The 27,439-nt window shown below is 44.4% G+C and overlaps 1 protein-coding gene across 1 annotated transcript in view; it reads right to left on the reverse strand.

Moving 5' to 3' along the window:
* ryr1b (ryanodine receptor 1b (skeletal)) overlaps nucleotides 1-27,439 on the reverse strand; it is a 142,712-nt gene that overhangs the window by 75,160 nt on the left and 40,113 nt on the right. Inside the window, exons 14-42 of the mRNA XM_079514493.1 lie at nucleotides 26,729-26,864; nucleotides 25,708-25,803; nucleotides 24,822-24,940; nucleotides 24,245-24,378; nucleotides 23,466-23,707; nucleotides 22,752-22,944; nucleotides 22,105-22,321; nucleotides 21,528-21,632; nucleotides 20,667-20,770; nucleotides 19,189-19,272; nucleotides 18,404-18,563; nucleotides 17,300-17,447; nucleotides 16,701-16,906; nucleotides 15,742-15,916; nucleotides 14,350-14,555; nucleotides 13,759-14,108; nucleotides 11,867-12,002; nucleotides 11,305-11,465; nucleotides 10,518-10,680; nucleotides 9,374-9,460; nucleotides 8,425-8,651; nucleotides 7,149-7,593; nucleotides 5,958-6,434; nucleotides 4,668-4,868; nucleotides 4,038-4,149; nucleotides 3,354-3,494; nucleotides 1,975-2,248; nucleotides 982-1,099; nucleotides 175-307 (exon numbers count right to left, since the gene is read on the reverse strand). Of these exons, the coding sequence (XP_079370619.1) occupies nucleotides 175-307; nucleotides 982-1,099; nucleotides 1,975-2,248; nucleotides 3,354-3,494; nucleotides 4,038-4,149; nucleotides 4,668-4,868; nucleotides 5,958-6,434; nucleotides 7,149-7,593; nucleotides 8,425-8,651; nucleotides 9,374-9,460; nucleotides 10,518-10,680; nucleotides 11,305-11,465; nucleotides 11,867-12,002; nucleotides 13,759-14,108; nucleotides 14,350-14,555; nucleotides 15,742-15,916; nucleotides 16,701-16,906; nucleotides 17,300-17,447; nucleotides 18,404-18,563; nucleotides 19,189-19,272; nucleotides 20,667-20,770; nucleotides 21,528-21,632; nucleotides 22,105-22,321; nucleotides 22,752-22,944; nucleotides 23,466-23,707; nucleotides 24,245-24,378; nucleotides 24,822-24,940; nucleotides 25,708-25,803; nucleotides 26,729-26,864 (5,350 nt within the window). The remainder of the gene's footprint in view (nucleotides 1-174; nucleotides 308-981; nucleotides 1,100-1,974; nucleotides 2,249-3,353; nucleotides 3,495-4,037; nucleotides 4,150-4,667; nucleotides 4,869-5,957; nucleotides 6,435-7,148; nucleotides 7,594-8,424; nucleotides 8,652-9,373; nucleotides 9,461-10,517; nucleotides 10,681-11,304; nucleotides 11,466-11,866; nucleotides 12,003-13,758; nucleotides 14,109-14,349; nucleotides 14,556-15,741; nucleotides 15,917-16,700; nucleotides 16,907-17,299; nucleotides 17,448-18,403; nucleotides 18,564-19,188; nucleotides 19,273-20,666; nucleotides 20,771-21,527; nucleotides 21,633-22,104; nucleotides 22,322-22,751; nucleotides 22,945-23,465; nucleotides 23,708-24,244; nucleotides 24,379-24,821; nucleotides 24,941-25,707; nucleotides 25,804-26,728; nucleotides 26,865-27,439) is intronic.

Here is a 27,439-nt window from a genome sequence, read left to right on the forward strand (position 1 = left end):
CAAAGCAATACTGCCTCATCAATATTGGTATTATGACTTCATTCATAAATCATATATCACATGACGTTGCTTTAAGCAACGTCAAGAGAAGGGGTGTAAAGGAATAAAAACAATTGTTCTATATAGAAAATGAGCTGGTAATATGAATGGGTATGTTTTGGAGCTGAGACTGACCCAGGCCTATCCCACTGTTCTGCAGCAGGTAGCTCAGGTGGTCGAACATGGAGCGCTGGTTCTGCCGGCTGATGCGACAGAAGTAACACAGGAAGCGACAGCAGTTGGTCACCATCTGGGGGAACCGGATCTCCTGGGGGGAGAGCGAGTGGAGTGACACTGTGAGATACATCATTCATTTATTTATTTTAATTACGTACCCTCGATATGTGCTCTAATGGTCTGTTTTAAATGCAGACACTTAATTAAAACACTCCCTGATAACGTATTTTAAGTTCACCCGTGTGTATTTTCCCCTTCCTACCTCACCATCATCATTATGAGATGCTTTAACTTGAGCACTCTCTTCTCCACTTATTTCCACACTCATTTTCCTACTTTCCCTCTTTATCTCAGTTTGCCTATACTGTCTGTCCCTCCTAAACTGTCTCCTCAGCTTTCCTACTGTCTGTCTTTCTCTCAGCTTTCCTACTGTCTGTCTCTCTTACACTGTCTTTCTCTCAGCTTGCCTACTGTCTGTCTCTCTTAGACTGTCTTTCTCTCAGCTTGCCTACTGTCTGTCTCTCTTAGACTGTCTTTCTCTCAGCTTTCCTACTGTCTGTCTCTCCTGTCTGTGAATCCTACATTGTCTTCTCAGTTTCCTATTGTCTTTGTCTGTCTCTCCTACACAGTCTTTCTCTCACATGTCCTACTGTCTGTATCTCCTGCTCTGTCTGACTCTCAGATTTCCTATTGTCTGTCTCTCCTACATTGTCTACTTTTCAGCTTTCACACTGTCTTTCTAAATAAAGGGAGTGTTAATGTTACCTTGGAGTCCCCTCCGCCTCCCAACACATTGACCATGACCTCCATGACGGTCTCGTGCATCCCCAGGGCTCGCATCAGGTTGGGATGCTGGTAGAACACCTTGTTATTCATGATATTCCTGGAAATAAAATCAAAAACATTATATCACAGAACAGAAGTAAGATCTAAGCTACAAGTTTAGGTTGCATCCTTTTTTTAATCCCAGACTATAATAGTTCCTTCCATAGTCTTACACTCTGAATTTGACCGTGTGCCACATATTATGTATGTGTTAATCTGTGTGTAATTTATTTATTTTTATTTAGATTTATATTGACTTTGGCATTATAACATTTTTCCCCCAAATTAAAACTAGTGACTGACACATTTTGAATACATTCAATCAATGTACAATCATGTCAAGACTACTCGTTGGTCTTGTATTTATTTTTTTCCCCCCGTCTGTGTAATGTAATGTCCGTATTGTGGTATGTGTTGTTTTCTATGTTGTGTTAAAAAAGGGTGGTTCTATATGCAATGTATTGCGATCGAACAGCTGTGATATTTCAGAGCCTCAATAAAAATACATTGGAAAAAAAAATCAATCAATCAATCAACCAACCAACCAACCAACCAACCAACACATTTTCATTCCCTCCTAATAACCGAGTGATGTAAATAGGTTTTCAATGTAATGAGTCCCGGGATGCAGGGATGGTCTTTTAGATGAGTCCCAGGGACATTTTATGAGTCCCACTTCAACGACGTTAGGAGTCATATTTTGCATTTTGCATTTTAACTCCCCATTTTATATGGTTATAATGTGGTTATATTCATGTAGAAAACAGAAGAAGAAATGATTATTATAACTAAAGCCAGCAAAATAAACTAGAATAAAAAAACAGTACAGTAGTATAGTAGTGCATCCCGTGGATGCAGAGGTCATTGTTTTATTGCGTCCCTTAACTATAAACTAAAAATGCACCCTATATTAATCTCTGATATGCCACTGACCCGATGCTCTGGATCATGAGCCTCTCCTCCTCTGGCCCCATCTGGACGATGAGCAGAGAGCGGATCTGGCCCAGACACTCCAGCAGATCCATGGTGTCCTGGACGGAGATGGCGTTGACGGTGTAGGCCTTGGGCAGGGCTCGGATCAGCTCCCCCAGCCCGTCGTACTGCCTGTGGAGCAGGCTGAACATGATCCTCACCAGCTCCGGGTTCTGGATGAAGGACTCCTGGGCCCAGTGGATCATGGTGTGGGAGATCAGCTCCTGGAGGGTACCTGGGTACGGGCGGGGAAATCCAGACAGGTGAGGATTGTACGGGAAAACGATACAGCTAGTGTTGATTCAGTCGACTAGACTATGACGAAAAATGTCGACTACCTTTTTTTGCTGACGAAAACTAAATTGAAACTAATTGAAAACTAAGCTGTGATGACTAAAACTAAATATAATGACAAATTTCGTCAACAAATAAAAACTAGACTAAAATGTTTGGAAGGGACTAGTGGATAAGACATCCAGTATAAGTAAAAGATTGTCATTTTACACTTGGTTGCATGCTGAAAATAGCCGATCTACAAGCTCACAACATGTCGGCATCTAGGCCCGCAAAAACTCTAAAGGGCCTTGCAAACGTGAAGCGAGGAACGCAGGCGTTGTTGCCTGGATCAACGACAGGTCTCCTCCAGGTCTGTTCAAGAGGGGCGCAACAACTCAAGCGAGAAAATCCAGGTCTGGTGAGTCGCTGGTGAGCACTTACGTACGCGACTTCTCCAAGCAGAAACGTAGGTCTCATTGAAAATGAACTATAGGCGCGTTTTATCGCTCCCCGTTTGCAAGGCCCTTTAAGCATTTCAGATAAAAAATATAACAAACGTTATGAGGAAGGAGGAGAGACCCGCACACCGCCACTTGCTGGTTCAAGAACTTTATTTTAAAGAGTCATAGCAACGTTTCGGCCTTTCGGCCTTCTTGATGCCTGAAGAAGGCCGAAACGTTGCTATGACTCTTTAAAATAAAGTTCTTGAACCAGCAAGTGGCGGTGTGCGGGTCTCTCCTCCTTCCTCATAACGTTTGCTGTACTGCCAGGACCTATACGCACCTGCTATAAAATTGAACCGGGTGTGCAGAAGTCATCCCTCGAATAAGAATTCGAGGGATGATTCAATAAAAATTTAAAAAATATGACTAAAACTAAATTACATTTTATTCAAAAAGACAATGACTAAACCAAAATCAAAATTTGCTGCCAAAAATCAACACGGCGATACAGACAGTCTGACTGCTAATTAAGCTACAGTACTTCGTCAGAATCGCCACCGCTTCGTGTGAGAAATCAGGTTGTATTTTCAAGTGTTTTGTCATTGGTCTTTAAAGTCTTACTGGGTTTAGGCTCCTCCTCCGGTTCCGGCTCCGGCTCTTCCACCTTGCGGAAGTTCTTGACCTTGTCCACCAGGCTGTACAGTCTTCCTGTCAGAGAGGTGTCCACCTCCTGCTCCTCGGCCTCCTGCTCTATTTGGATACCTGAAAACGGCATTTATGAAAAGAAGAAAAGGGGACGTTAAATGACTTAAATCCTTGTAGCAGTGTTGTTTTCGTCGACTAAAACTAAGACGAAAAATGTTCGTCGACTACCTTTTTTCACTGATGAAAACTAAATGGAAACTTATATGAAAACTAAGCTACTGTACAATGACAAAAACTAATATTTTGACAATTTTGTCGACAAATACAAACTAGACTAAAATGTTAGGAAGGGACTAGTGGACAAGAGATCCAGTATCAGTCATTTTACACTTGGTTGCTGCATGGTAGATCGGCTATTTTCAGCAAGTATTAAATCAGTCATTACAACGGCATCAAGGCCCGCCGACTAAATCAACTGTAGATTTAGTCGACAAAAATCTTATGACATTTAGTCGACAAAAATCTTATGACGTTTAGTCGACTAAAACTAACACTAAAACATTCCAGGTGACTCAAATGTGACTAAAACTAAATGGAAACTATTCAGAAGACTATGACTAAAACTCAAACTTTGCTGCCAAAAACAACAACACTGCTCACCGCAGTGCAGCAGCAGGTCATTGTGGAAGTAAACCAGGGTCTCTCTGGTTTCCTCTGGTACGGGGCAGTCCTCCTCCTCTGGACCATGCTTGAAGTTGGTCAGCAGAACCACCTGGACACGCACACATACACACACACACACACACACACACACACACACACACACACACACACACACACACGCACACGAACACACACACAATTGTAACAGCCAACTCCATTTCCAATGCTGTGAGACACATATGTTGGAGCAGTGGTGGAAAGTAATTAAGAACATTACTTACTCTCAAGTACTATACTTACTTAGGTACAATTTTGAGGGAATTTTACTGTACTTGAGGACCTCCATTTTCCAATGGTTTATAGTATACTTCTACTCCACTACATGTCAGAGGCAAATATTGCACTCTTTAATCCACTACAATGAATTAGAAAACTTTAGTTACAAGTTACTTTGTACAATGATCATTTTATACTTTGGCTATTCGAAAATAGTTCACAGTATCACGACAACACATTGAGAGCCTGTAGATATGCACACTCTCAACATATCCATATCTTGAAAAGGTTTGACAATTAATAGTGTTCAATGCATTCCCAAACATCTATTTAACAGCAGTCCGTCCGTACCTGGTCTTGTGGTGGCGAGCGAAACTCGCGGGTCCTGCGCGCCGTCTCCGCTGCCGACATAGTGAACGCTCTCATCAGCTGAGCGTAGCGCACGCGCTGGTTGCTCTGTATGGCGCCGACGAAGGAGTCCGAGTAAGCCACGATAGCCTCGATCCGGTGCCTCAGCTCACAGTCACAGAAGTACTGCAGCAGAGTGCACATCTGAGGATGACGGGCAGAGGAGAGGAGAGGATTGAGTTGTTTTGGGGATGACACAAGCACAGTTCATCTTAACCCATTCTGAACGGGAACCCGTTTTGGTGTTTTAATCAATGTTATACTTTAGCTATTGAAAAATAGCACATCTACAAGCTTGTAGGTCTGCTATTTTTGAAAAATCGTGAAAATGTAGTGCAAAGCTTTGAATAAAATGGTAAATGGTAAATGGTAAATGGTGCATTTATATAGCGCCTTTATCCAAGGCGCTTTACATAGATTGTGCATTACATTCACCCATTCACACACACATTCATACACTGATGGCGGCGGGAGCCATGCAAGGTACCAACCAGCACATCAGGAGCAATTTGGGGTTCAGTGTCTTGCCCAAGGACACTTCGACATGTAGCCAGGAGGAGCCGGGATTCGAACCGCCGACCCATGGATCATTGGACGACCTGCTCTACCTCCTGAGCCACAGCCGGGAATATATATTCTTTCAGAGAGAACGTTTTTAACTCAAATCTTTGCTCCCTGGAACAACATATTTTCAGATGGTGGTCGGTGGCCAATTACATATAGTTTCTGGGGTCCTTGACATGAAATATTGAGCACCACTGATATAGAAACATAGGTATTTCAGAAAACTGTCAGGATTTAGAAGACATGGCCTGAATGGGTTAAGATCTGAGGTCGATTCTACAAATGCCTTCAAAATCTGTAGTTCTCACACAAAATGTTCAAAAAGCTTGCAGTGCGGCACAAAGCGCAACGATATACGTATAGCAATAGCAGGAGGAACTAGTGTGTGGGCCAGATGAAGCTCTGTTGGGGTCTAGCAAACGAAGGAACGAAATAAATAAGAGGAAAAGACAAATAATTAAAGAATGAATGACGGAAGGAATTGAAGGGGACAGAAAAAGGACGAAAGATAAGACGAAAAGGGTGGAGAAGGAAGGAAAGAAAAAAATAATACAGGAGTAAAAGAAGGAAGGAAGAAACACAAAAAAGAAAGGAAGGAAGCAGGTAATAAAATAAAGAAGCGTCCCATATCCTGCAGGATAAGAGTTATAATATTTTGTAGACACTGACCTGCAATTTGACCGACTCTGGCAGCTTCATCTGGAGTAGACCCTCCTCCGGAAGCCCCTCTTCCTCGGCCTCCACCAGCTGCATCTCCTCCTCCGCCTTCTCTCCCTCCGCCTTCTCCTTCTCCTCTCCGTCTCCCTCCTCTTTGAGCTCCTTCTCCTCCTCCTCTTCACCCATGCCCTCGTCCTCCTCCTCCTCCTCCTCGCCTTCTTCCTTGGCCTCGCCGGCATCCTCCGCCGGCTCCTCCTCCACCGCCGCCTCCTCGATCTCCTTCTTGGCAGCGAAGACGCTGGGGTCGATCATCTTGAGGATGTGCTCCGTGTCCTCGTCGCTGAAGATGCCCATGATGAGCAGTGTGCTGATGAGCTTCAGGATGGGGACGTACTGGAACTCCACGCTGCCGCCCACCGGGTCCCGCATGGCCTGGCTGCCGTCCAGCACGGCCTCCGTCAGCATGCTGTTGGCTTTGGTCTTCAGCTCCTGATACGAGAGAAGATGATAGATCAGGGTTGGGGCAACTTTGATGGAGATGGAGAGGGCCACTATATATGCCACACTCACTCCAGAGGGCCACATTGCTGTCGTAGCAAAAAAATAGCAGATCTACAAACTCAATACGCGTCACAGTGCGAATGCGTTTTGAGATTGCAGATCTGCTATTCTTGCTATATTCGAATTGAAATCTTGAATTATTCTTTTGCTATTCTTTTGCTAAAGTAGCCTAATTAAAGCGGGTCATGTTTGCATGTTGTGGAATTGGAACAGCTGAAACCAATATTATATCAGTATTCTGATATTAACCTGAGGGCCACATTAAGTAAAGGTGGGGGGCCGCATGTGGCCCCCGGGCCACCCGCCCATTTATGTGATAGATAATACGTGTATCAGGGTTGTTGTCACCAGTGTTCATTTTGACAACGAACAAACTTTGATTTTAGTGTCATAGTCATAGCCTTTTGAGCAAAAATGCCATTTAGCTTTAGTCATATAATAGTCTTATAATCCCAGAAGGGAGACAGACACAGAAGCTCATTCATTAATTAATTAATTAATTAATTCATCATCCATTCAATTGATTAAATTGATTACATTAATTAAATTAATTAATTAATTCAATTAATTCAATTAATTCATTCATCCATCCAATTCATTCATTCATTCATTCATTCATTCCTGGATGAAAGTCTGGTTTACCTGCAGTGGGAATATGGGACTAAGGGTGTACACGTCGGGGTCCGTGCCCACAAAGCCCACGGGGGAGTAGTGGTTCTTGGGCCGCAGGCAGGTGGTGAGACCCACGCCGGGCAGCGAGTGGCACCGACTCTCTGACTCGTACAGCTTGATGGTGAGGGTCTCCGCGGTCATGGGCACGATGAACTCGCTGTTGGTGGCCAGGCGCGCCCGCTTGGCCGACTCCAGGTGGATGCTGATGAGCAGGTCGAAGTAGCCGCTGCGCAGCGGGCCGGGCAGGTAGGTGTTCTCGATGGCGTAGAAGAGCTGCGACTCGTCCACGTGGCTGCAGAGGGCGTGTGCCACGCGGTTGTTGCCCAGCGCGCACACGGCGCAGTACAGCATGAGCGTGTGGAAGTGGAACTTCATGAGGTCCTGCCGCTCGGCCAGCTCCAAGACGTCGATACACCTGGGGGGGAATGATTAGTGTAAGGCAGTGGCTGTGGCAGCAGCAGGGGTAGAGTGGCCAGTGGAGCAGCCGGAGGTGAACCGCAAGGTTCCTAGTTCGATCCCTGTGGGCTCCACCAGAGTTAGTGTCAAAGTGTATGTGCAGGTTGGTGCCTTGCATGGTTTCCTACGCCTTCGGTGTGTGTGTGTGTGTGTGTGTGTGTGTGTGTGTGTGTGTGTGTGTGTGTGTGTGTGTGTGTGTGTGTGTGTGTGTGTGTGAATGGAATGCGCAATCTATGTGAAGCACTTTGGATAAAAGCACTACATAAATGCAAACATTTAACATTTACCATCAAAAAGCAACACATTTGTATAGATTTTTTTGTAATCAACTAAATGAATCAGTCACGACAAATAGATCACAACACATTTCTGACACTGCCTCTGGTCTAAATGAAGAGCCAGAATAAAAGACCGTTTTAATCCATTCTAGACGAGAACCCCTTTTGGTGTTTTAAGCATTATGTTATACTTTAGCTATTCAAAAATCGTGAACATTTGGTGCAAATCCTTGAATATATTTTCTTTCAGGGCGAACGTTTTTAACTCAAATCTTTGCTTCTGGGAGTGGTCCCCTGGAACAACACATTTTCAGATGGGGGTCGGCGGCCAAATACATATATTTTTGGGGGTCCTTGACATGAAAATGTTTGAGAATCACTGATATAGAAACATGATTTTTTTTCAGAAACTGTCATGATTTAAAAGACATTTTGTAGAATCGGTCTAAATCAGGTCCAAATGGGTTAAAGTAAGGCTCTTGTTGTCCTATAGTTGTGGTGGTGGGGCTGACCTGTTCTCCTCAGGGATGTGCAGGGCCATCATGGTGAGAGGTTCCACGCAGTCCACCGCCCAGCCCAGCCTCTCGCTCACGCGGACCACCTCCGGGTGGAGGAAGTTGTTGGGCATGCGGCTCCAGATGACCGGCGTGAGCATCTGGACGTCCAGCCGAGGGGGAAGCTGGGGCACGGCGTTGGTGCGCTCGCTGCGGAACATGGCTGCCGAGATGGGCATGATGTTCTGATGGGGAGGAGGCCAAAAACCATGGGAGACAGAAAGAGAGAAGATTTGTGTTAAAAATAAATAAAGAAGAATGTGGCTCTTTTGGGCACTGGTACTCATTTTTGTATGTTATTTTTTATTTTTCGACGGGTGGCTGGCATCTCCCTTAGAAGTTCAGTCACACGAGAGAGACTCGGAGTAGAACCGCTGCTCCTTCGCCTGGAAAGGAGTCAGCTGAGGTGGTTTCGGGCATCTGGTTAGGAAGGATGCCTCTCGGGCGTCTCCCTATAGGGAGGTCCTCTACGCATGTCCCACTGGGAGGAGACCCCGGGGCAGACCAAGGCGCAGTTGGAGGAAGCTCATAGCGCGCCACCGAGATTTTGAAAAATCGAAGAACGACTGACATAGTAACATAGCTTGTTCAGAAAACTGTCAGGATGTAGAAGACATTTTTAGAATCTGATCTCAGGTCAAAATGGGTTAAAGTATGAATTATGTTTCTTACAATTCAGTTCAAGAGTCTACAGACTATGCTTCTTCTAAACAGAACCGACAAGAAGAAGGACGTGTGTGTGTGTGTGTGTGTGTGTGTGTGTGTGTGTGTGTGTGTGTGTGTGTGTGTGTGTGTGTGTGTGTGTGTGTGTGTGTGTGTGTGTGTGTGTGTGTGTGTGTGTGTGTGTGTGTGTGTGTGTGTGTGTGTGTGCACGTCTTTGTGTGAGAGGACAAGGAAATCTTGTGACCTTGAGTTTGCCCAGCTCGAACTGCACCACGTTGTTATTGGTTGGCTCAACAAAGACAGCAGGGAACAGCTTCGTGTTGGGCTCCACCTGAACACCACGTCAGAGAGAGAGAGAGAGAGAGAGAGAGAGAGAGAGAGAGAGAGAGACAGAGAGAGGGGGGAAGGGGGTTAAATACCAGCAGGATGGACTAGATGTAGAATCGAGGCCAGTACACAGTAAATGTCAGGGGGGTGGAAAGTAACTAAGTACATTTGCTTGTGTACTATACTTACGGTAAGTACAATTTGGAGGTATTTGTGCTTTACTAGTATTTCCAATACTTTTATTTTTACTTTACTTATTTTACACTGCATCTCCGAGGCAAATATTGTACTTTTTACTCCACTACATTCTCCTATCATCGTACATCATCCATTCATTGTCAATGGGAATTTAATATTTGTGTAGGACAAAAATAGCCGATTTGCTCGTCCACATATGACGACAAATTCTCCTTTCATTGTCAATGGGAATTTAATGTTTGTGTAAGACAAAAATCGACACTATAGCTGAATATAGGAGGGGCTAGCGTCCCTCACAAAATATAATTGCTGCAAATGAGCATAATAGCTCCCCTTAAAAAAATAGAATAATAATGAAACTGCACAATTGCATTCAATTCCAGGCAAATCGCACATAAAAAAAAATCACACCCGTGTGAACTGAGTGGTGTAAGGTCTTATATAGTGACGTCACATACTAACCATAGCAACCGTGCTCATTTTTTGAGTGGTGTAAACCACTCCTACAACTGGCTTTTTTGTGCAGAAAAAATGAGCATGGTTGCTATGTTCACCCTGTTCACCCGGGTGTGATTTCATACAACTGGCTTTGTTTGTGCAGAAAAAATGAGAATGGTTGCTATGTTCACCCTGTTCACCCGGGTGTGATTTAATTACGTCAGACATGATTTCATTACGTCAGACAGGCTAAGACCTTACACCACTCAGTTCACACGGGTGTGATTTTTTTGGTACGGACAGACACGGGTACATCGCTTTTTTTGGTACGAACAGACACGGGTACAAAGCCAGTTGTTGGAGTGGTTTACACCACTCAAAAATAAAACATTGACGGAGAAGAATCCGATCGGGCGCTCGCTCACCTGGAAGAAAGTGTTGATCTCTTTCCCATTGGCCGTGAAGGTCATGAGACCGGTCGCCAGGTCAACCAGGCAGCCGACCACCATGTCCTCCTGGCTGAAGCGTGTGGTCTGGTTGCTGACCAGATCTCCTCCCCACACCATGTAGCAGTTGCTGTGCTTCATACTGCAGAGACAAGGCAGGACAGTGACATTTTAAAGTGGGGGTCCAGCAGTGTTGACTTCGTCGACTAAAACTACGACGAAAAAAAATGTTCGTCGACTACCTTTTTTCACTGATGAAAACTAAATAAAAACTAAGCTATGATGACTAAAACTAAGATTAAATATACTGACAATTTCATCAACAAATATAAACTAGACTAAAATGTTAGGAAGGGACTAGTGGACAAGAGATCCAGTATAAGTCATTTCACACTTGGTTGCATGCTGAAAATAGCCGATCTACAAGCTCACAACGCGTTGTGAGCTTGTAGATCGACTAAAACTAAACTAACAATAAAGGCTTCTGGTTCTGATTCTGAAAAAGTGCTATATACTACTTTTCAAAGTGGTATATACCACTTTTCAAAGTGGTATATACCACTTTTCAAAGTGCTATATACTACTTTTCAAAGTGGTAGATACCACTTTTCAAAGTGGTATATACCACTTTTCAAAGTGGTATATACCACTTTTCAAAGTGGTATATACCACTTTTTGTAGAGTGGTATTATACCAAAGACCACTTTTGGAATAATGACGGTGTGGTTAAACCGAAGACAGACTCTAGGTTACCCTACGTACTGACCTGTCATGTATGTTGCCTCGGTCGTCTCCCACGGTCACGGTGACGTTGCGTACTTTGGAGAGGTCGAAGTGCGTGTCGAACTGATGGTAGTCGGGCGTGACCCAGCCTATCCACACGCCGGGCGGCTCCTGGCCGGCGAAGATCCTCACGGAGTAGTAATACTATACGGAAAGGCAAGACCACCACAACGGAACAGCGAGTGAGCCCCAAATTAAATGCAGTACACCTCTCAGAAATATATAGTACACACATGTATAGACAAGACATACAGCGAGAAGCACACAATGTTTTTTGTTTGTTTTTTTTCAACTTCTAAGCACACCCTTTAGCATAGCAGATCTACAAGCTTGTAGCGCGACACCGAGTGGCGCGCTACAAGCTTGTAGGTCTGCTATTCTTGAAAAATCGATTTTTGAAGAACGACTGACATAGAAAAATAGCTTTTTCAGAAAACTGTCAGGATGTAGAAGACATTTTTAGAATCTGATCTCAGGTCAAAATGGGTTGAAGAAAATAAGAATAAGAATTATAATTGTGGAAGGGAATGACATTAGCAGCTCACCGTGGTCGTGAAGATAATGGTGTCAGGGTCATCTCTGTCATCGGGAACGACGTCGTCGTTCAACCTTGTCACTAAGGTTGGGGGAGGGGGAGGGGATATGGTTGTCGAGGCCACCTTCTTTGCCCTTTGGAATAATCTGATAGAGTCCAGATGCATAACAAGTACAGAGGATGTTGTCAGTCAGCACAAGCAACCCTTAATGACATTAGACACTCACAGAATTACGGCTGGCCGCAGTCGAGTTGGTAGTGGGGAGTAGGAAGAATGTCACTACTACCGTCTTTACAGTCGCGCACATTTATCGTAATATAAATCAAAATCATCTAAGCATATAATGGGTGCAGTACTTAGTTTAGACAGTTTTTGGTTTAGACTAGTCATTGGTTAGACCAGGGGTTCTCAACCCGTGGGTCGCGACCCCTCGGGGGGTCGCCAAATTATTTTAGGGGGTCCCCAAATTTTTTTTTTTTAATTTTTTTTTTACGATTTTTCAAAAATAGCAGACCTACAAGCAGATCTACAAGCTCATAGCGCGCCACCGAGTGGCGCGCTATGAGCTTGTAGATCTGCTATTTTTCAATAGCTAAATTATAACAATGCTTAAAAACACCAAAAGGGGTTCCCGCCCCAAAATGGTTTAAGGTCATTGTAGCAGTCAATTTATATTGGGGGTCGGGAGGGGGTGGGGCGGGGGTCCCGAGACATTGCCAAAGCATTTTCGGGGGTCCCCGGTCAAAAACGTTGAGAACCCCTGGGTTAGACCAGTCATTAGTCCTACAACTACAACCTATCTCAAACCCTCACCCTAAACCTAACCCCAAGCATAATAGCTTGCTGATTAGCAGAAATGCAAAGTAAAACATGATAGAATGAAAATATACGGAAAACGGAAATGACGAATAGATACCAGCTTCCGTGTTGGGATTTCGGGAGGCGTAGTTCCAGACTCTATATAGCATTCAGAGACTGTGGAATAGTTGCCCATGGCTACGTGTGACTACCTAACAGCTAACCCCATGCACTCATCTGAGCAACCTGCGCAGACATCTTTTGCGGGGCTGAAAGCAGAAAAGTAATCCTATAAAGCACCGAAGTCTGACGTCAATATCGGTAGAGGGCGCAAATCCACAGGTTTGTGTACTTTTTATTTGCATTATAATCCCCATAGGGGGATTTTAGATCGCCTCATATAAGAACTGTGTTTGAAAAATAAACATGTCACCCCGGCCGTTTCACTCATATGGATATTAAGAATCAATTGATCAATTGAAAACGCTAATGTTACTGAATTAGTTACATTTTCGCTAGAAACAGACTTTATCATGAGCAAACGATACAGAGACACCTCCATGACAATAACGCTGAGACAGCTTGTTTATTTTTGGACCACAACACTTATATGAAACGATTTGAAGATGAGCCCATGTTATTCTCCATAGAGAAATTACTTCTGCGAACCAGGGGAATCGAAGGGATGAGCGAGTTACGTCAGGACTTCGGTGCTCTATAGCGATTGAAACCGCTATAGAGCTACAAGCTCATAGCGCGGCACCGAGTGCCGCGCTACGAGCTTGTAGGTCTGCTATTTTTGAAAAATCTGGCACAAATTTGGAATATATATTCTTTCAGAGCGGACGTTTTAAACTCAAGTCTTTGCTTCTGGGGGGTCCCTGGAACAACATATTTTCAAATGGGGGTCGGCAGCCAATTACATATCATTTTTGGGGTCCCTGACATGAAAATGTTCTGAGAAGGACTGACATAGAAACATAGGTTTTTCAGAAAACTGTGGGGATTTAGAAGACATTTGTAGAATCGTCCTCAGGTCGAAATGTGTAAACAATTCAGCATTCAACAAAGACACATATTTACGACACGCTCTCTCAACTCACCCTTTCTTTTTGCCTTTCTCCGACATGGTGTCTTTCTCGTTCTCGGCCATCACGTCCTTGGGCACGGAGGGCTCCTTCTTATCGTCCTCCTGCTCCTTGCGGCTGGCCGACTTCTGCAGCACCTCGTACTCCGTGTCGGGCTCGCGGATGACGGTCACCTCATCCTCGGGGATGGTGAGGCTGCGGGTGAGCGGCGTGCTGCCCGGCACCACCTTGAAGGTCTCGTGGAACTCCACGGGCATGCTGAGGCGCAGGAACAGCATGTCCATGTTGGCATTCTGCGAGCCAAAGGTCTTGTGGGTCAGCTTCAGGCAGGGGGCGCTGTCCACCGTCCCGTCCACACGGGACACCTGTGGCAAAGACAAAAACGGAGAACGTTTGTCAGCCTTTCACGCGGGATCCCCCACTTTATTAAATTAGGGGCGGCTGATAAAATGTCTCTTTTGGGTCACAGGGCTAAACACTTCGGGAACCACATGGCTTAAAGAATGACCTGGAGGGTGCACAGGCACAATAGAATAGGCACAATAGTTGATACAAAAGTTGCAAGTAATATTAGCTTTAGTTAGCCCAAAGGGTCTATATATTTACCTCGATGTGGTGGTCGACAGGCATAGGCACAAACTGGGGCAGGCTTTTACTGAACCACATGGTGGTGTCTCTCTTCATGTTGATGGCGAAGGGTTCGAAACCCTCCTGGAGGCCACAGATGGCAAAGTACCGCAGGCTGCTGACATTTTGGCCCAGGTTGACCCTTCCAACCTGGGACAGTCCCAGGGTGCACACTGGAATGAAACCTGTTGGGAGGAGGACACGTCACATTAACGCACATGTTATTTACCCTATAAGTAATTAAGTATATCAAAGTATACTTATGAAAATGTATATATGTAAGCACCAAAGCGAGAAAGTATTATCACATATCTCGAGATTCCAATGTGAAATTGCCACTACAGTTACTGCGAAAGGAGGGAATGAGCTAGTAGTAGTAACTAAGTAGAGGTAGAGCAGGTCGTCCAATGATCCATGGGTCGGCGGTTCGAATCCCGGCTCCTCCTGTCTACATGTCGAAGTGTCCTTGGGCAAGACACTGAACCCCAAATTGCTCCCGATGTGCTGGTTGGTACCTTGCATGGCTTCCGCCGCAATCGGTGTATGAATGTGTGTGTGAATGGGTGAATGTAATGCACAATCTATGTAAAGCGCCTTGGATAAAGGCGCTATATAAATGCACCATTTACCATTTAACTAGGGACCGCCGATACCGATTTTTCCCGATCTGATAAATTTATATTTCACAGAACACGTTTATGCCATATCACAACAGTACAATATCCCAAATCACAGACAATATCCAGTCTAATATCATGATATGGATACAATATTGTCCCGATCACGTTTCTTGGCTCCAGATCCGATTCCGATCATTTGAAAATGATGTGATCGGCCCCCGATTTCCGATCACCCGATCCGATCGGGACAACCCTATAGTATTAACCACAGCAGTGGCGTGCACAGACATTTAGAGGGGCAGGTGCTCAAGTTAAAAAAGGGCACCTTGTGCAACGCGTGGAACCGGCCGGTTGCCTTAATCTATTTTGGGCGGGAACCCCTTTTGGTGTTAGCATTATGTTATGCTTTAGCTATTGAAAAATAGCAGATCTACAAGCTCATAGCGCGCCACCGAGTGGCGCGCTACGAGCTTGTAGGTCTGCTATTTTTGAAAAAGAAAAAAAAAAGAAAGAAAAAAAAAAGTTTTTTTTTCTTTTTTTTTTTCAAAAGGGCACATTGCCAAAAGGGCAGGGGGTGCTCTAGAACCCCTAGTGTCTATCTGTGCACGCCACTGGCTCCGTGGGATGTGTGAGGTCAAAAACAATATATTACACAAAGCTCTCAACATGAAAATAAGACAACGCTTATAATGGCTCATTAAGTGTTTGTAACTGAACCATGTACGATCGATCAAAGATTCATTCTCCTTACCGTCGCCCGTTTCAAGGTCCTTGAAGGCCATGTCCGAGCCCGAGTCGCTGATGAGCATCTCTCCGTTGAGGGTGAACATGATGTTCATCTCAGTCAGGTCGATCATACATCCCACGACGTCGCCCGACAGCCACTGGCGACCAAACGGCTCGTTGCCGACGTGCCAGCGCTGGGCCTGGAGCAGGTCATAATGTCAAAACAATTTAAAAAAAAAGGTGCTTTCAAACCTTTCTACAAAGTGTGCTCTGCAGCGAAACCAAAACATTTGTTTTGCTTGCGATCATTGCGCGTGTGTGGCTGTATAGAAAATAATCATTTCTAGTGCAGCAATGAACTGAGAGACACAAACGAAGGCTTGCACAGTTCTGCAAATACAGCTATATTCACAATATTGTCTAGTGTACTGTACAATAACAGGAAGGCGTGTAGTGCTGTTCAGAATGTTAGCTTAAAGGGATTGTGACATCATTTTTGGTAATTCTTCTTAATTCTTATAGGTTTTCTGAGCTCAATTGCACCCAAAAAACCTGAACTTTTAACATTCAGTAGATTTTCTGTGGTGTGGTGTGGGGTTTTCTGGCTCAAACAGGTGCTCTGAGTTTCCTGCTGTTTGTGATGTAAGAGACAGAAAATCCCATATATGTCAATGGGATTTGCCAGCAGATGTCACTGTTTTCCCTGTTTTCATTGCAGCTCAGAAAGACTTCCAAACCCCAGAGAAAACTCCAGGCCACAGAAAATCCACTGAATGTTCAAAGTTCAGGTTTTCTGGATGTAATTGAGGTCATAAAACCTACAAGAAAACTTAATGTCATGAAACCTTTAAAATGTATTGAAATCTCCAGTGCCATTAACAAGTGTATGGAACAACAGCAAAACAGTATTCACATATTCACACAGTACATAATGTGCTGTACCACCATACCCCACATGGAGCTATAGAGTGTGGATGACTGTACCTTGTTGCCGTTGAAAACCCAGGATAACTCGTCCGATCCGAGCTCGGCGTCGGCGCGCACGTTGGGCCGAGCCCAGCCCACTCGCATCTCCCCCGTGGTCACCGCCTCAAACTCAAAGTACCACTTTCCCTGGGTGACGGCGTAGGACCTCTCCGCCCGGAAGATGCGCACCTTGTCCCCGCGGCCGTCTTCAAGGCCGTGACCCGCTGCGTTGACGGAAAGGGAGACGCAGAGAAAAAAGGGAGAGGGAGAGAGTTCAACAGGGGTGGAAAGTAACTAAGTACTTTTACTTGAGTGTATATTAAAGGATGGTTGAATTAACAATTTGAAATTGGTAATACATTACAGATGATATAATCACCATTGTCAACAACAGAATGTGGAGGGGTGTTGTCCATTGAGTTTTTTTTTTTTTTTTGACTGCTAGTTGTGTTTCGTTTTTTGTTTGTTTTTTCTTGTCCTTTTCTTTTGTGTAAGTCATGTGTATTTTGTATGCTTTATTGTAAAATCATTAAAAAACTTTGATGACCAAAAAAAAAATCTAAAAGTTGTGCTTCTATCTCATATCGTTGTAGCATTTTCATCTCAGGTGAACTTACTGCTCTCCTGGTCCGGAGGCTCGATGTTGTAGCCGTAGCCAATGAGAGTGCGGACAGCGTTGTTGACACTGTCTCGGTTGGTCTTCTTAGTTCGCTCGTCCAGCAGGTTGTAGGGAACCAGACGAGGGTTACGCTTATTCAAGATGTCCTGCACAAAGAAACATTTATTTTTTAGTTCATGTGATATCTACGTGTACTGTACCTCACCCGTTCCTCTGGACGGGAACCCCTTTTGGTGTTTTAAAGCATTATGTTATACTTTAGCTTATTGAAAAAATGGCAGATCTACAAGCTCCCATTTGAAAATATGTTGTTCCAGGGAGTTAAAAGCGTTCGCTCTGAAATAACATTTTCAGGATTAAAAAAAAAATAGCAGACCTACAAGCTCGTAGCGCGGCACTCGTAATGGGGGTCGGCGGCCAATTACATATAATTTTTGGGGTCCTTGACATGAAATATTGAGCACCACTGATATAGAAACATGAGGTATTTCAGAAAACTGTCAGGATTTAGAAGACTTTTTTTTTTTTTTTTTTTCTCGATGCGACCAAAAGTTCCCAGAAAGGACAGAATGCCACTGAACAGTAAACATCCTACTATAATGCGCCACATCTCTGCGTACGTGTGTGTGTGTGTACGGTTGTAATGCACGTAACTCGAGAACCGTTTGACCCACCGACTTCACATTCGACACACGCGTTCCACACCCCCGCAGGGAGTGCAGTGCCCGGTATCGAGTCGGTCGGACCCACGGTTCTCCAGAACCACCACAAAAGGCTCTGGTCAGGCTCTGCCAGTGGGCCTAATGAGGCCAACTCCTTTCACCTGGGCCAGGCTCTGCCAGTGGGCCTAATGAGGCAAACTCCTTTCACCTGTGCAATTTCCAGCCTCTGCCTCAGCCAATTGAGGCTCAACCAATCAGGCTCTGCCAGTGGGCACAGGCACATACACAGATCTCCATGTGGGACACCGGCTGACAGTAAAAACGGGTGCTATGACAACATATATCATCAGGTTCCCAAGTTGCATCGTTCCCAAGTAGGCCGATGGCCCGACTGCGACGGGCATGTACAGGTCTAGTCTATAAATAATCCCATTATTGACCTGCACAATGCTGTAGGTCCATCCCTGCTTCACGCGGTCCCGGGCCCACACGTTGTGCCCGTTCTCTGCCAGCTTCTCCACCAGCTGGTTCTGATTGGGGGTCAGTTTGACATGGTTCAGGTCCAGCGGGGCGGGCTTGTATCCACTGGTCATCATATGGCTGCAGGAGAGAGGAGAGAAACAGGCCGTGAGTGGTGGAAAAAGTACAAAATCGTTTTTTTTACTTAAGTAAAAGTACCAATACTGCAAGACAGAAGTAAAAGTCCGGAATTCAAAATGTACGTGGGCAGAGATTAAAATAGGGTGCATTTTGCATCCCAAAACGCAGTTTATAGTTAAGGGACGCAATAAAACAACGACCTCTGCATCCACGGGATGCACTACTGTACTACTGTACTGTTTTTTTATTCTGGTTTATTTTGCTAGCTTTAGTTATAATAATAATTTCTTCTTCCGTTTTCTACATGAATATAAACCACATTATAACCATGTAAAATGAAATGGGAGTTAAATGCTGCAATTTGTAAAAATGGCAAAATATGAATCCTAACGTTGTTGAAGTGGGACTCATAAAATGTCCCTGGGACTCATCTAAAAGACCATCCCTGCATCCCGGGACTCATTACATTACATCACTGCTTGGGTAAAAGTACAAAAGTATCGGCATCAACATGTAGAGTACTACGTAAATGTAAATGTACTGGATGGTTGTACTTTGTACACTATCGACAAATACATATTTACAAAAATAAAAAATAAAGAAAAGATGAAGGGTGTTGCCGTACGTCTTGGGCAGCTTGATCTTCTTGAGGTTCTCCTCTGCTTTCTCATCACCCATACCCACGTGACAGCCCAGGGCCAGCAGAGTCCTGTGGGAACACACAGATCAAGCAGAAACACAATCACAACAGGGCATTTTGGACTGAAGTCGATTAAAAAAAAAGGCTTCTAAATCCTAACGTTTTTCTGAAAAACCCATGTTTCTATGTCAGTGGTGCTCAACCTTTTTCATGTCAAGGACCCCCAGAATTATCTCTATTGGGCCACGGACCCCCATCTCAAAATAAGTAGTTCCAGGGACCCCCCCAGAAGCCAATATTTTAGTTAGAAATGTTCGCTCTGACTGCGCCACATTTTCACGACTTTTCAAAAATAGCAGACCTACTGTACAAGCTTGTAGCCACAGAGTGGCGCACTATGAGCTTGTAGACGGTTGTAATGCACGTAACTCGAGAACCGTTTGACCCACCGACTTCACATTCGACACACACGTTCCACACCCCCGCAGGGAGTGCAGTGCCAGGTATCGAGTGTGTCGGACCCACGGTTAAGTTGTCACCACAGTCATCTCCAGATGTGAGCAGAAGTTTCAGTCTGACTTACAGTATAAAATACATACGTTTTACAAAGTTACATATTTTAATATAGTCAGGGATTTGCATCCTCGGCCTACTAGCATGCATGCCACAAGAATGTCGGTACTGATCGGTCCTGTGGTTTGTCTGCAAAGTCCTGAGCTGAGCACGCTCTACTGTCAGTTGATTATCTACAGTATAGAAACAGTCCGCACTCACGTCTTTCTTAGATTTATCTATTATTTATTAGTAGCCGAAACGAGTCTTTTTCTATAGAGTTTAGACGACCACACTCTATACTAGTATAGATTTTCTGTCAATTCTAAACTCTAAACCTTATCGACCCTTATGTAAACCGGTCTTATGTGCTTTGTCTGGTTTTATCCTCTTAGCAGATTTTGTATTGACCTGTACTTTCCTTGAACTGTACCCATTCTACAAACTGTTAAAGCTGCTATAAGCAATAATGTCAAAATTGTAATGACCTTTTAAAAAATAAATGGTATTCAGACAGCAAGCAATGAGTAAAACGCTCCCAAAAAAATGTAGTCTCTGTGACACATCTAGGGGCTGCAATCTGCAAAAAGAAAAAGAACCCGGTCGCAATGACTAACCAATCAGGAAGTAGACAGGCAAATCGACCAATGACAAAGCTTCTAGGACAATCTTTGAATGCAGATTGCGGCCCTTAGATGAGTCACAGAAACAACATTTTTTTGGGGAGCGTTTTACTCATTGCTGGCTGTATGAATAAAATAAATAAAATAAAAAAAGGTCATTCAAATTTTGACAAATAATCAATCAATCAATCAATCAATCAATCAATATATCAGTTCTTAAATTAAAAAGGTTGAGAATCACTGCCTAGCATTGTAAACCATTGTAAACCATTTCTCACAAACACTCACTTGAGGGTCTCCGCAGACATCTGGAGGTTGTAGTTCCTCTCTGGCTCAGGGAGGCTCTGGAAGTCCACCAGACAGGGATGGAGCTTCTTGTTGTCATCCCTGAACTGTTAGGAGAACATACAGAAGATTAGGGAGGCTCTGGAAGTCCACCAGACAGGGATGGAGCTTCTTGTTGTCATCCCTGAACTGTTAGGAGAACATACAGAAGATTAGGGAGGCTCTGGAAGTCCACCAGACAGGGATGGAGCTTCTTGTTGTCATCCCTGAACTGTTAGGAGAACATACAGAAAATGATAGGCTACTCATTCCAGCAACTGACAGCTTGAAACATTATCACTGCTGCCCTACTAGTACTGGAAATCTATGGAAAATACAGGATCAACATTAAACTACGGTTTATGTAATTGCAAAAATATTTTTTTCTAGATTTCCTTTTGCTTTAAGTAGTTGTGACATGTCACATGCTACTTAAAGCAAAAGGAAATCTAGAAAATATTTGCCTTATATTTACTTATACTTATATTTGTCAATGGTGGCCATACTGTACAGGCCATTTTCTAAACTTTCCCCTCAGACAATTCCAGGCAACTTTTTTTTCTGTTATTCAGGATATATTGAAGATACAAAATCAGCTGAGTTTGTTTTTTTTGCAATTAGTTTGAGGCCAAATTACATTATTACTGGACTATACACACACAGACAGACACCCTACACACATACACACACACACACACACGCATACAGACAGACAGATAGACATGCTGTTATAGATCACACCGTGAAAAAGGTTTTAAGAAGTGATTGAGAAGCTTTTGACTCGAGCCAAAGAGGTGTTACTAATCTTTAGCGTCATCTACTCACCGACCCATAGGTCCAGCCCTGCTCGATGCGCGTGCAGGCCCACAGCTCGTGGATGTTCTCCGCCAATTTCTCCCGGATACGCTCCAAATGGGGCGGCAACACGATCTATACGGCACAAAGCACAACACACTAGGGCATTCACTTCTAGTCATTTTTATTAGTTGACTAGTTGCCTAGTTTACTAGTCGACTAGTTGTTTAACTACCTAGTATGTAAATAAAAACTGTGTACATTGGTGACTATAATTATCGACGGAGAGCCTCGCCATATCCCTCCCATGGAATGTTTCAGATACTATAGCCATGTGGTGGTTACTGGTTACACGGCTTACTCTATAAGAAATTAACCTGAAGGCCCGGACGGTTAGCTCAACCGTCTGGGCCTCAGCAGCCTAGGTGGCTGCTGAGGCAGCCTGACGGCGTGCCGCGGGTTTGACTCTCCATCCCGACGGCCTTTGCCGCGTGTATTCCCCACATCTCTCTACCCATTTCCTGTCAGACTACTTTCATCCTATCAATAAAGGCAGAAAGAACCTGAATGTATGTTGTTGTAGTGGTTGATGTTTTAGTTTTTTTACCTGCACCGTGTCCACAGGGCAGGGCGTGAAGGACGTGTGGGTCAGGGACTGAGTGGGACCCAGCAGGTTGCGGACGCCCTCGAAGTCATGCTTGTACTCCTTGATGGGCTCGATGCGCATCCTGTCCTTGGGCAGCAGGGCCTCGTAGCACGGGGCGTAGCCGGGAGGGGGCAGGAACTTGAAGTCTCCGTGACGGCCGCCCAGAAGGAAGCGAGCCCTGAGGGGTGAAGAACAACACATAACAATTCTTCTACATTCTCTAATTATGTAGTATTCTTGTAAATTAAGTAATGCAGATGTTTAACAATAAAATAACTCTTGAGAGTGTAAAATGAAACCAAATGGACCCGTAGAGTAGAGCTGAAAATAACAGATCGGCTATTTTCAGCAAATGTAAAAACAGTCATTACGACGGCATCAAGGCCCGCCGAAATACATTTTAGTCGACTAAAGCACCAGTAGATTTTGTCGACTAAAATCTTATATTTAGCCGACTAAAACTAGACTAAACACTAAAACATTCCAGGTGACTAAAACCAAAATGAAAACTATTCAAGAGACTACGACAAAAAAAAGACAACTAAAAATCTAAATTTGCTGCCAAAAAACAAAAACAACAATGCGTGAAGTGAAGCCCCTTTACGTACTTGATCCCGGCCGAGAAGCTGATGACGGGGAAGAAGAGGCCGTCCAGGTTGAAGTTCTCGAACATGCCCTGGACGGGGTGGCCGTTGATGCGGAAGGAGATGCTGGGCACGCTCAGGTCCAGGCAGCAGCTCACCACGTCGTCGGCCGCCAGCGTGTGGGCGCCGGGGGACGCCACCTGGCGAGGGACGGTACCTGTGGTGGGTGGTGGGGGGGGGGGGGGGGCACAGTGGTGGAATGTAGTAGAAGTACATTTACTTGAAGAAAATCACGGCACTCCATCTTTAAGTACTGTACATTTTGAGGTACTTTTACTTTACTGGAGTATTTCCAATTTCCTCTACTCCTTTCTAGTTACTGTACTTTGTAGAGTTTAATTATTATTACAAAACACAGATTAACCACTTCATTTCGGCCATTTGAAAATAGACGATCTACGAGCTCACAATGTGTCACAATGTGACGCATGCACTGTGAGCTTGTAGATCCGCTAATTTATATAGATTTATACATTTGAGTACTTTAAGTTGAGTACTTTTACTTTCAGTACTTTATGTTGAGTACTTTTACTTTTGGTACTTTAAGTACATTTTGATGCCAATACTTACATACATTTTGAATTCCGGACTTTTACTTGCAATTTCCAACTTGCAGTTTAGAGATAAATACCTATAAAGTGCAAATTGTGAGTGCTTTTTTCCCCCCCACCACCGTACCTGACCACAGATGGAGCCCGTCGAAGCCGTAGGAGTAGAGGTCGTCGCCCACGCCGTTGCCTCCCCAGCCCTCTCCTCCTCCGGGGTAGGGGCTATAGCCCTCGGTCAGCGCCCAGCCCACGCGCAGGTGGGTGGCCTGCGCCGTGACGAAGGCCTCCACGTTGTCCACCATCACCTCAAAGTACCACTTCTTGTACTGCGTGGAGCCTTCGCACGTACCCAGGAAGATGTTGGGCCTCACACTGAAGGATGAAAACAAGATGGAGAAGAAGCTGTAGCCCTCATGTTGATACGAAGACGTTATGAGTGTGGTTGCTCTAACCCATTTTGGGCGGGAACCCCTTTTGGTGTTTTAAGCATTATGTTATGCTTCAGCTGTTGAAAAATAGCAGATCTACAAGCTCATAGCGTGGCACCGAGTGCCGCGCTATGAGCTTGTAGGTCTTCTATTTAAAAAAAAAAAAATGTTCGTGACATTGTCCTTTTTCGCTGTGTTTATGGCAAAATCTCGACTTCAGAAAATCTCAATAGGGTTGATGTAATGATGGCCATAAACCATATGGGTTTGCCAGGCCATGCACTGTATGTCTATGGGAATGGGAATTGTAGGAACACCGACAATTTTCTCTGCCAAATATACAGTAGATTTTATCCTAATATTGTTGCTCGGGACTCAGTGCCTTGCTTAAGGGCACATCAGGGAAAAGACCAGGAACGGCTGGATTCTGTTTTTCGACTAACTGTATACTGCCCTCTGGTTCCCCCGGAAGTGCAAATACCTGGTTACGTAGTTCACGATGGCGGTCTGCAGCAGAAGGTCGCGACCCGGAAGCAGATTTTCCGTGATGAGGTTCTGATTGGACCTCACAGCCACACCGTTACACACACAGAGAGAGCGCAGCACGTCCAACACCTATAGGAGGAGAGAGAGAGAGACGGGAGGACATGGTGTCCGACCGCATGAGCACACAGTTTGCCAACCTTCAGCTTGATGATGTGTCATATTGTCACAGTATGAAACACAGTATGACACCTTAAAGGTCCTTTCAAACAGGCATCGATTAACGTGCCTAGTAATTCATTTTCAATGAGACCTGCGTTTTCTTCTTTTTTTTCTTCTGTACGCGCAGAGAAACGTTGAGGTGGCGACAACGCAAGCGTATTTACGTGAGCGCGGCCCCGTGAAATGGACCTTAAGCCTGATTTATACTTTGTCGTTACAACGTACAAAATAAGCTTTACAGTGGCACCGCAAAGCACATTCCTGGCTATGAATTTTATACTTGGCTTTGAAATGTTCCACATTTTGATTGTGTGTGTGTCTGACTAGTGTCTGTCCTATAACAAAAGACAAACCTTGTGGTTGCGTCCATGCTTGTCCAGTAGAGAGATGATGGACTTGATGTGGTTTTCCTGGATGATGTTGAGGACTTCAGGACTCTCTATCAGCACACAGTAGAGCACCTCCAGAATACCTGAAACATTCCAACAACAATAAGGATCAGTTCATTCAATTGTGGCGTTTAGTACGATCCATGCTTTATTATTTGTTTTAAAAAAAAGTGCTTCACGAATGTTGAATTACACACATTGTTTGTTTGTTTGTTAGTGACTTTTTTGATTAACTGGGTCAATGTTAAGGTCAATTAAAGATCACAAAAATGTTGTCAAGTATTTCAATACTTAATTGCCATGTCAGCACCGTTGAAAACACAAAAAACGCTATCCCACTTACAAATTAAACATAGTGTGTTTTGTACAGCTAAGTTCTAACTGCCTACAGTTTATATTGCTTGTCGGCTAATGTTTGCTCTATCTGCTAAAACGTGCTTGTATGCATCAGAGTTCATGTATCGCACAGCCTCAGGATATGTACCGTTCCTGAGGCAAGATGTCCTACATCTAAAACGGTGGCGTCTCCTCCCAGAGGGGAGGGATACGAAGACAGAGCTATAGCTGGGTGAGAGGACTCAGCCATCACCTGTGTGTCTCGCAATCTGATATACGTGTGACGTATGGAAGAGAATGAGACACAGGGGGAAGGTTGCAGAAAATGTCTAAGATTTGTGTCATACCCAGGATTCAAAGCCGGGTCTCTGCCAAAATATCTACTGCTAAGCCTTTAGCTAGTTTTAGTCAGTATTACATCTTACGGTAGTTCATCTTTATTTAGTGTTAGTGTCTTTGTTTTATTTCGCTATAATATATCCCTGGTATGTAGTGACTGTGAGGCGTCCAGTACCTGAGGAGGCTTCCAGGCGATCCAGCTTACTGACCAGCCAGTCCAGGTTGTCACAGAACAGAGCACAGTTGGACCGGTTCCCTCGGATCAGAGAGGCTGTGGGTTGGAGACACACATTTGAGTCATTCTAATGACGCTTATAATGCTGGCAGTATTTTAACTGTTGGGAGAAGAAGGCATCGCATCAACATAACGTGTGGATGTGCAATGTGTGGTCGCACTAGACAGCATGAAGTGATACATTTGCATTTCCATGCAGTTTGTCTTTGCACCCGTGTTTCATGTAGCGAACATTTCCAATCTCCAAGCTCACAACATGTCGCTGGTAGATCTGATAGTTTCACAATTGTGACCAGATTTGACTGAGGGGCTGCCATCGTAACCTGACTCCAGGTTGAGGCTTACTGAGGTTCAGGTTGAGGTTACTGCCATCGTGCAGCCTCCAGCTTTTCACCAGAGGAGAAAAACTGAAATTATTTATTTTTTTTATCCAAAATGAGATAATAGCACAGGCAGACTCTTCACATACTAGAGCATCTCAGAGAGCATGTTAGAGACCACAGAAGTGAACCTTTCAAGCGTGTTTTCTCAACTCGCTGTTTTCTCCAAGACATCACTCTATAAGCCATATCTCCAAAACTGGTGGGTCAAACTGAACAGCCAATATGTCAATGTGAAGCTATGATTCCATGCTTTCATATGACATGAAAAAACGAAAATGTAAAAAAATCCAATGGCAGTCCCTCAGTTAAATCAGGTCACAATTTAACTTTTTGAAGATTTTTCAACATTTTTGGCCAATGAGGACATGCCCAAAATAGGGAACCCAGGCTGAAAGTGGCTAATACATCATGTTGGGCATCGGTGGCAAAGTGAACTGCACGTAATGAAGTATAGTTAAGAACTGGGGAACGGCCGTCGCGAGATGCGAGTCGTGTCCAGACAGATGGTGGGAGGAGGACAGGCTTCTAGTTTCTCTTTAGACTTGGGGACAGCTGGACAGAGAAGGTCGTCCTCCTACCGAGCAGCTCGTAGAGGAGGTTGACGATCTCCTTCCAGGACTCTCCGGCATCCTCTCCGGCGACCTCCGAGAAGTGGGCGGCCGTGTTGTAGATGTTGAGCCGGTCGACGCACTCCAGCACGATGGTGATCATGCCCTGGCGTCCAACAAGGGAGAAGGAATGGTCAGCTTGTGTATAGTGCACGTATGTTCTGTGCGTGTGCGAGCGTGTACGTGTGCAATAACTACAGAGAGAATCGCAGAGATTAAACACTATCATTATCACTATCACTATCATAACACTATCAATGTTTACTTGTATACTTTGGTCCCCACCTTTTTTTCCCCCTATACACCAAATCGCTTCGCCCCAAAATATCACCTCTACATGCTTGCAGATCTGCTAGAATAGATCATCGAGGCTTTCCGCTATTCAGGAAGAAACCAAAAATACACAGGGAAGACATTGCATATTATAACCACACCTGGGGGTCTATTAGAGTAACTAGACCTATACGTGCCCGTCGGCCACCGGCCTACTTGAGAACGATGCAACTTGGGAACCTAATAATACCCGTTGTCAACTTGTCATAGCACCCATTTTAACTGTCTGTCTGTGTCCCACTTGGAGATCTCTGTATCTAATCTGCCTGTCTGCCTGTGTCTGAAGAGTGCTGCAAACTGACTGTGAAAAGCGGACTGGTTAAGTAATCAATTGGCAGGTGTGGGGTT

The sequence above is a fragment of the Electrona antarctica genome (assembly GCF_951216825.1).
Source record: "Electrona antarctica genome assembly, chromosome: 11".
Lineage (NCBI taxonomy): Eukaryota > Metazoa > Chordata > Actinopteri > Myctophiformes > Myctophidae > Electrona > Electrona antarctica.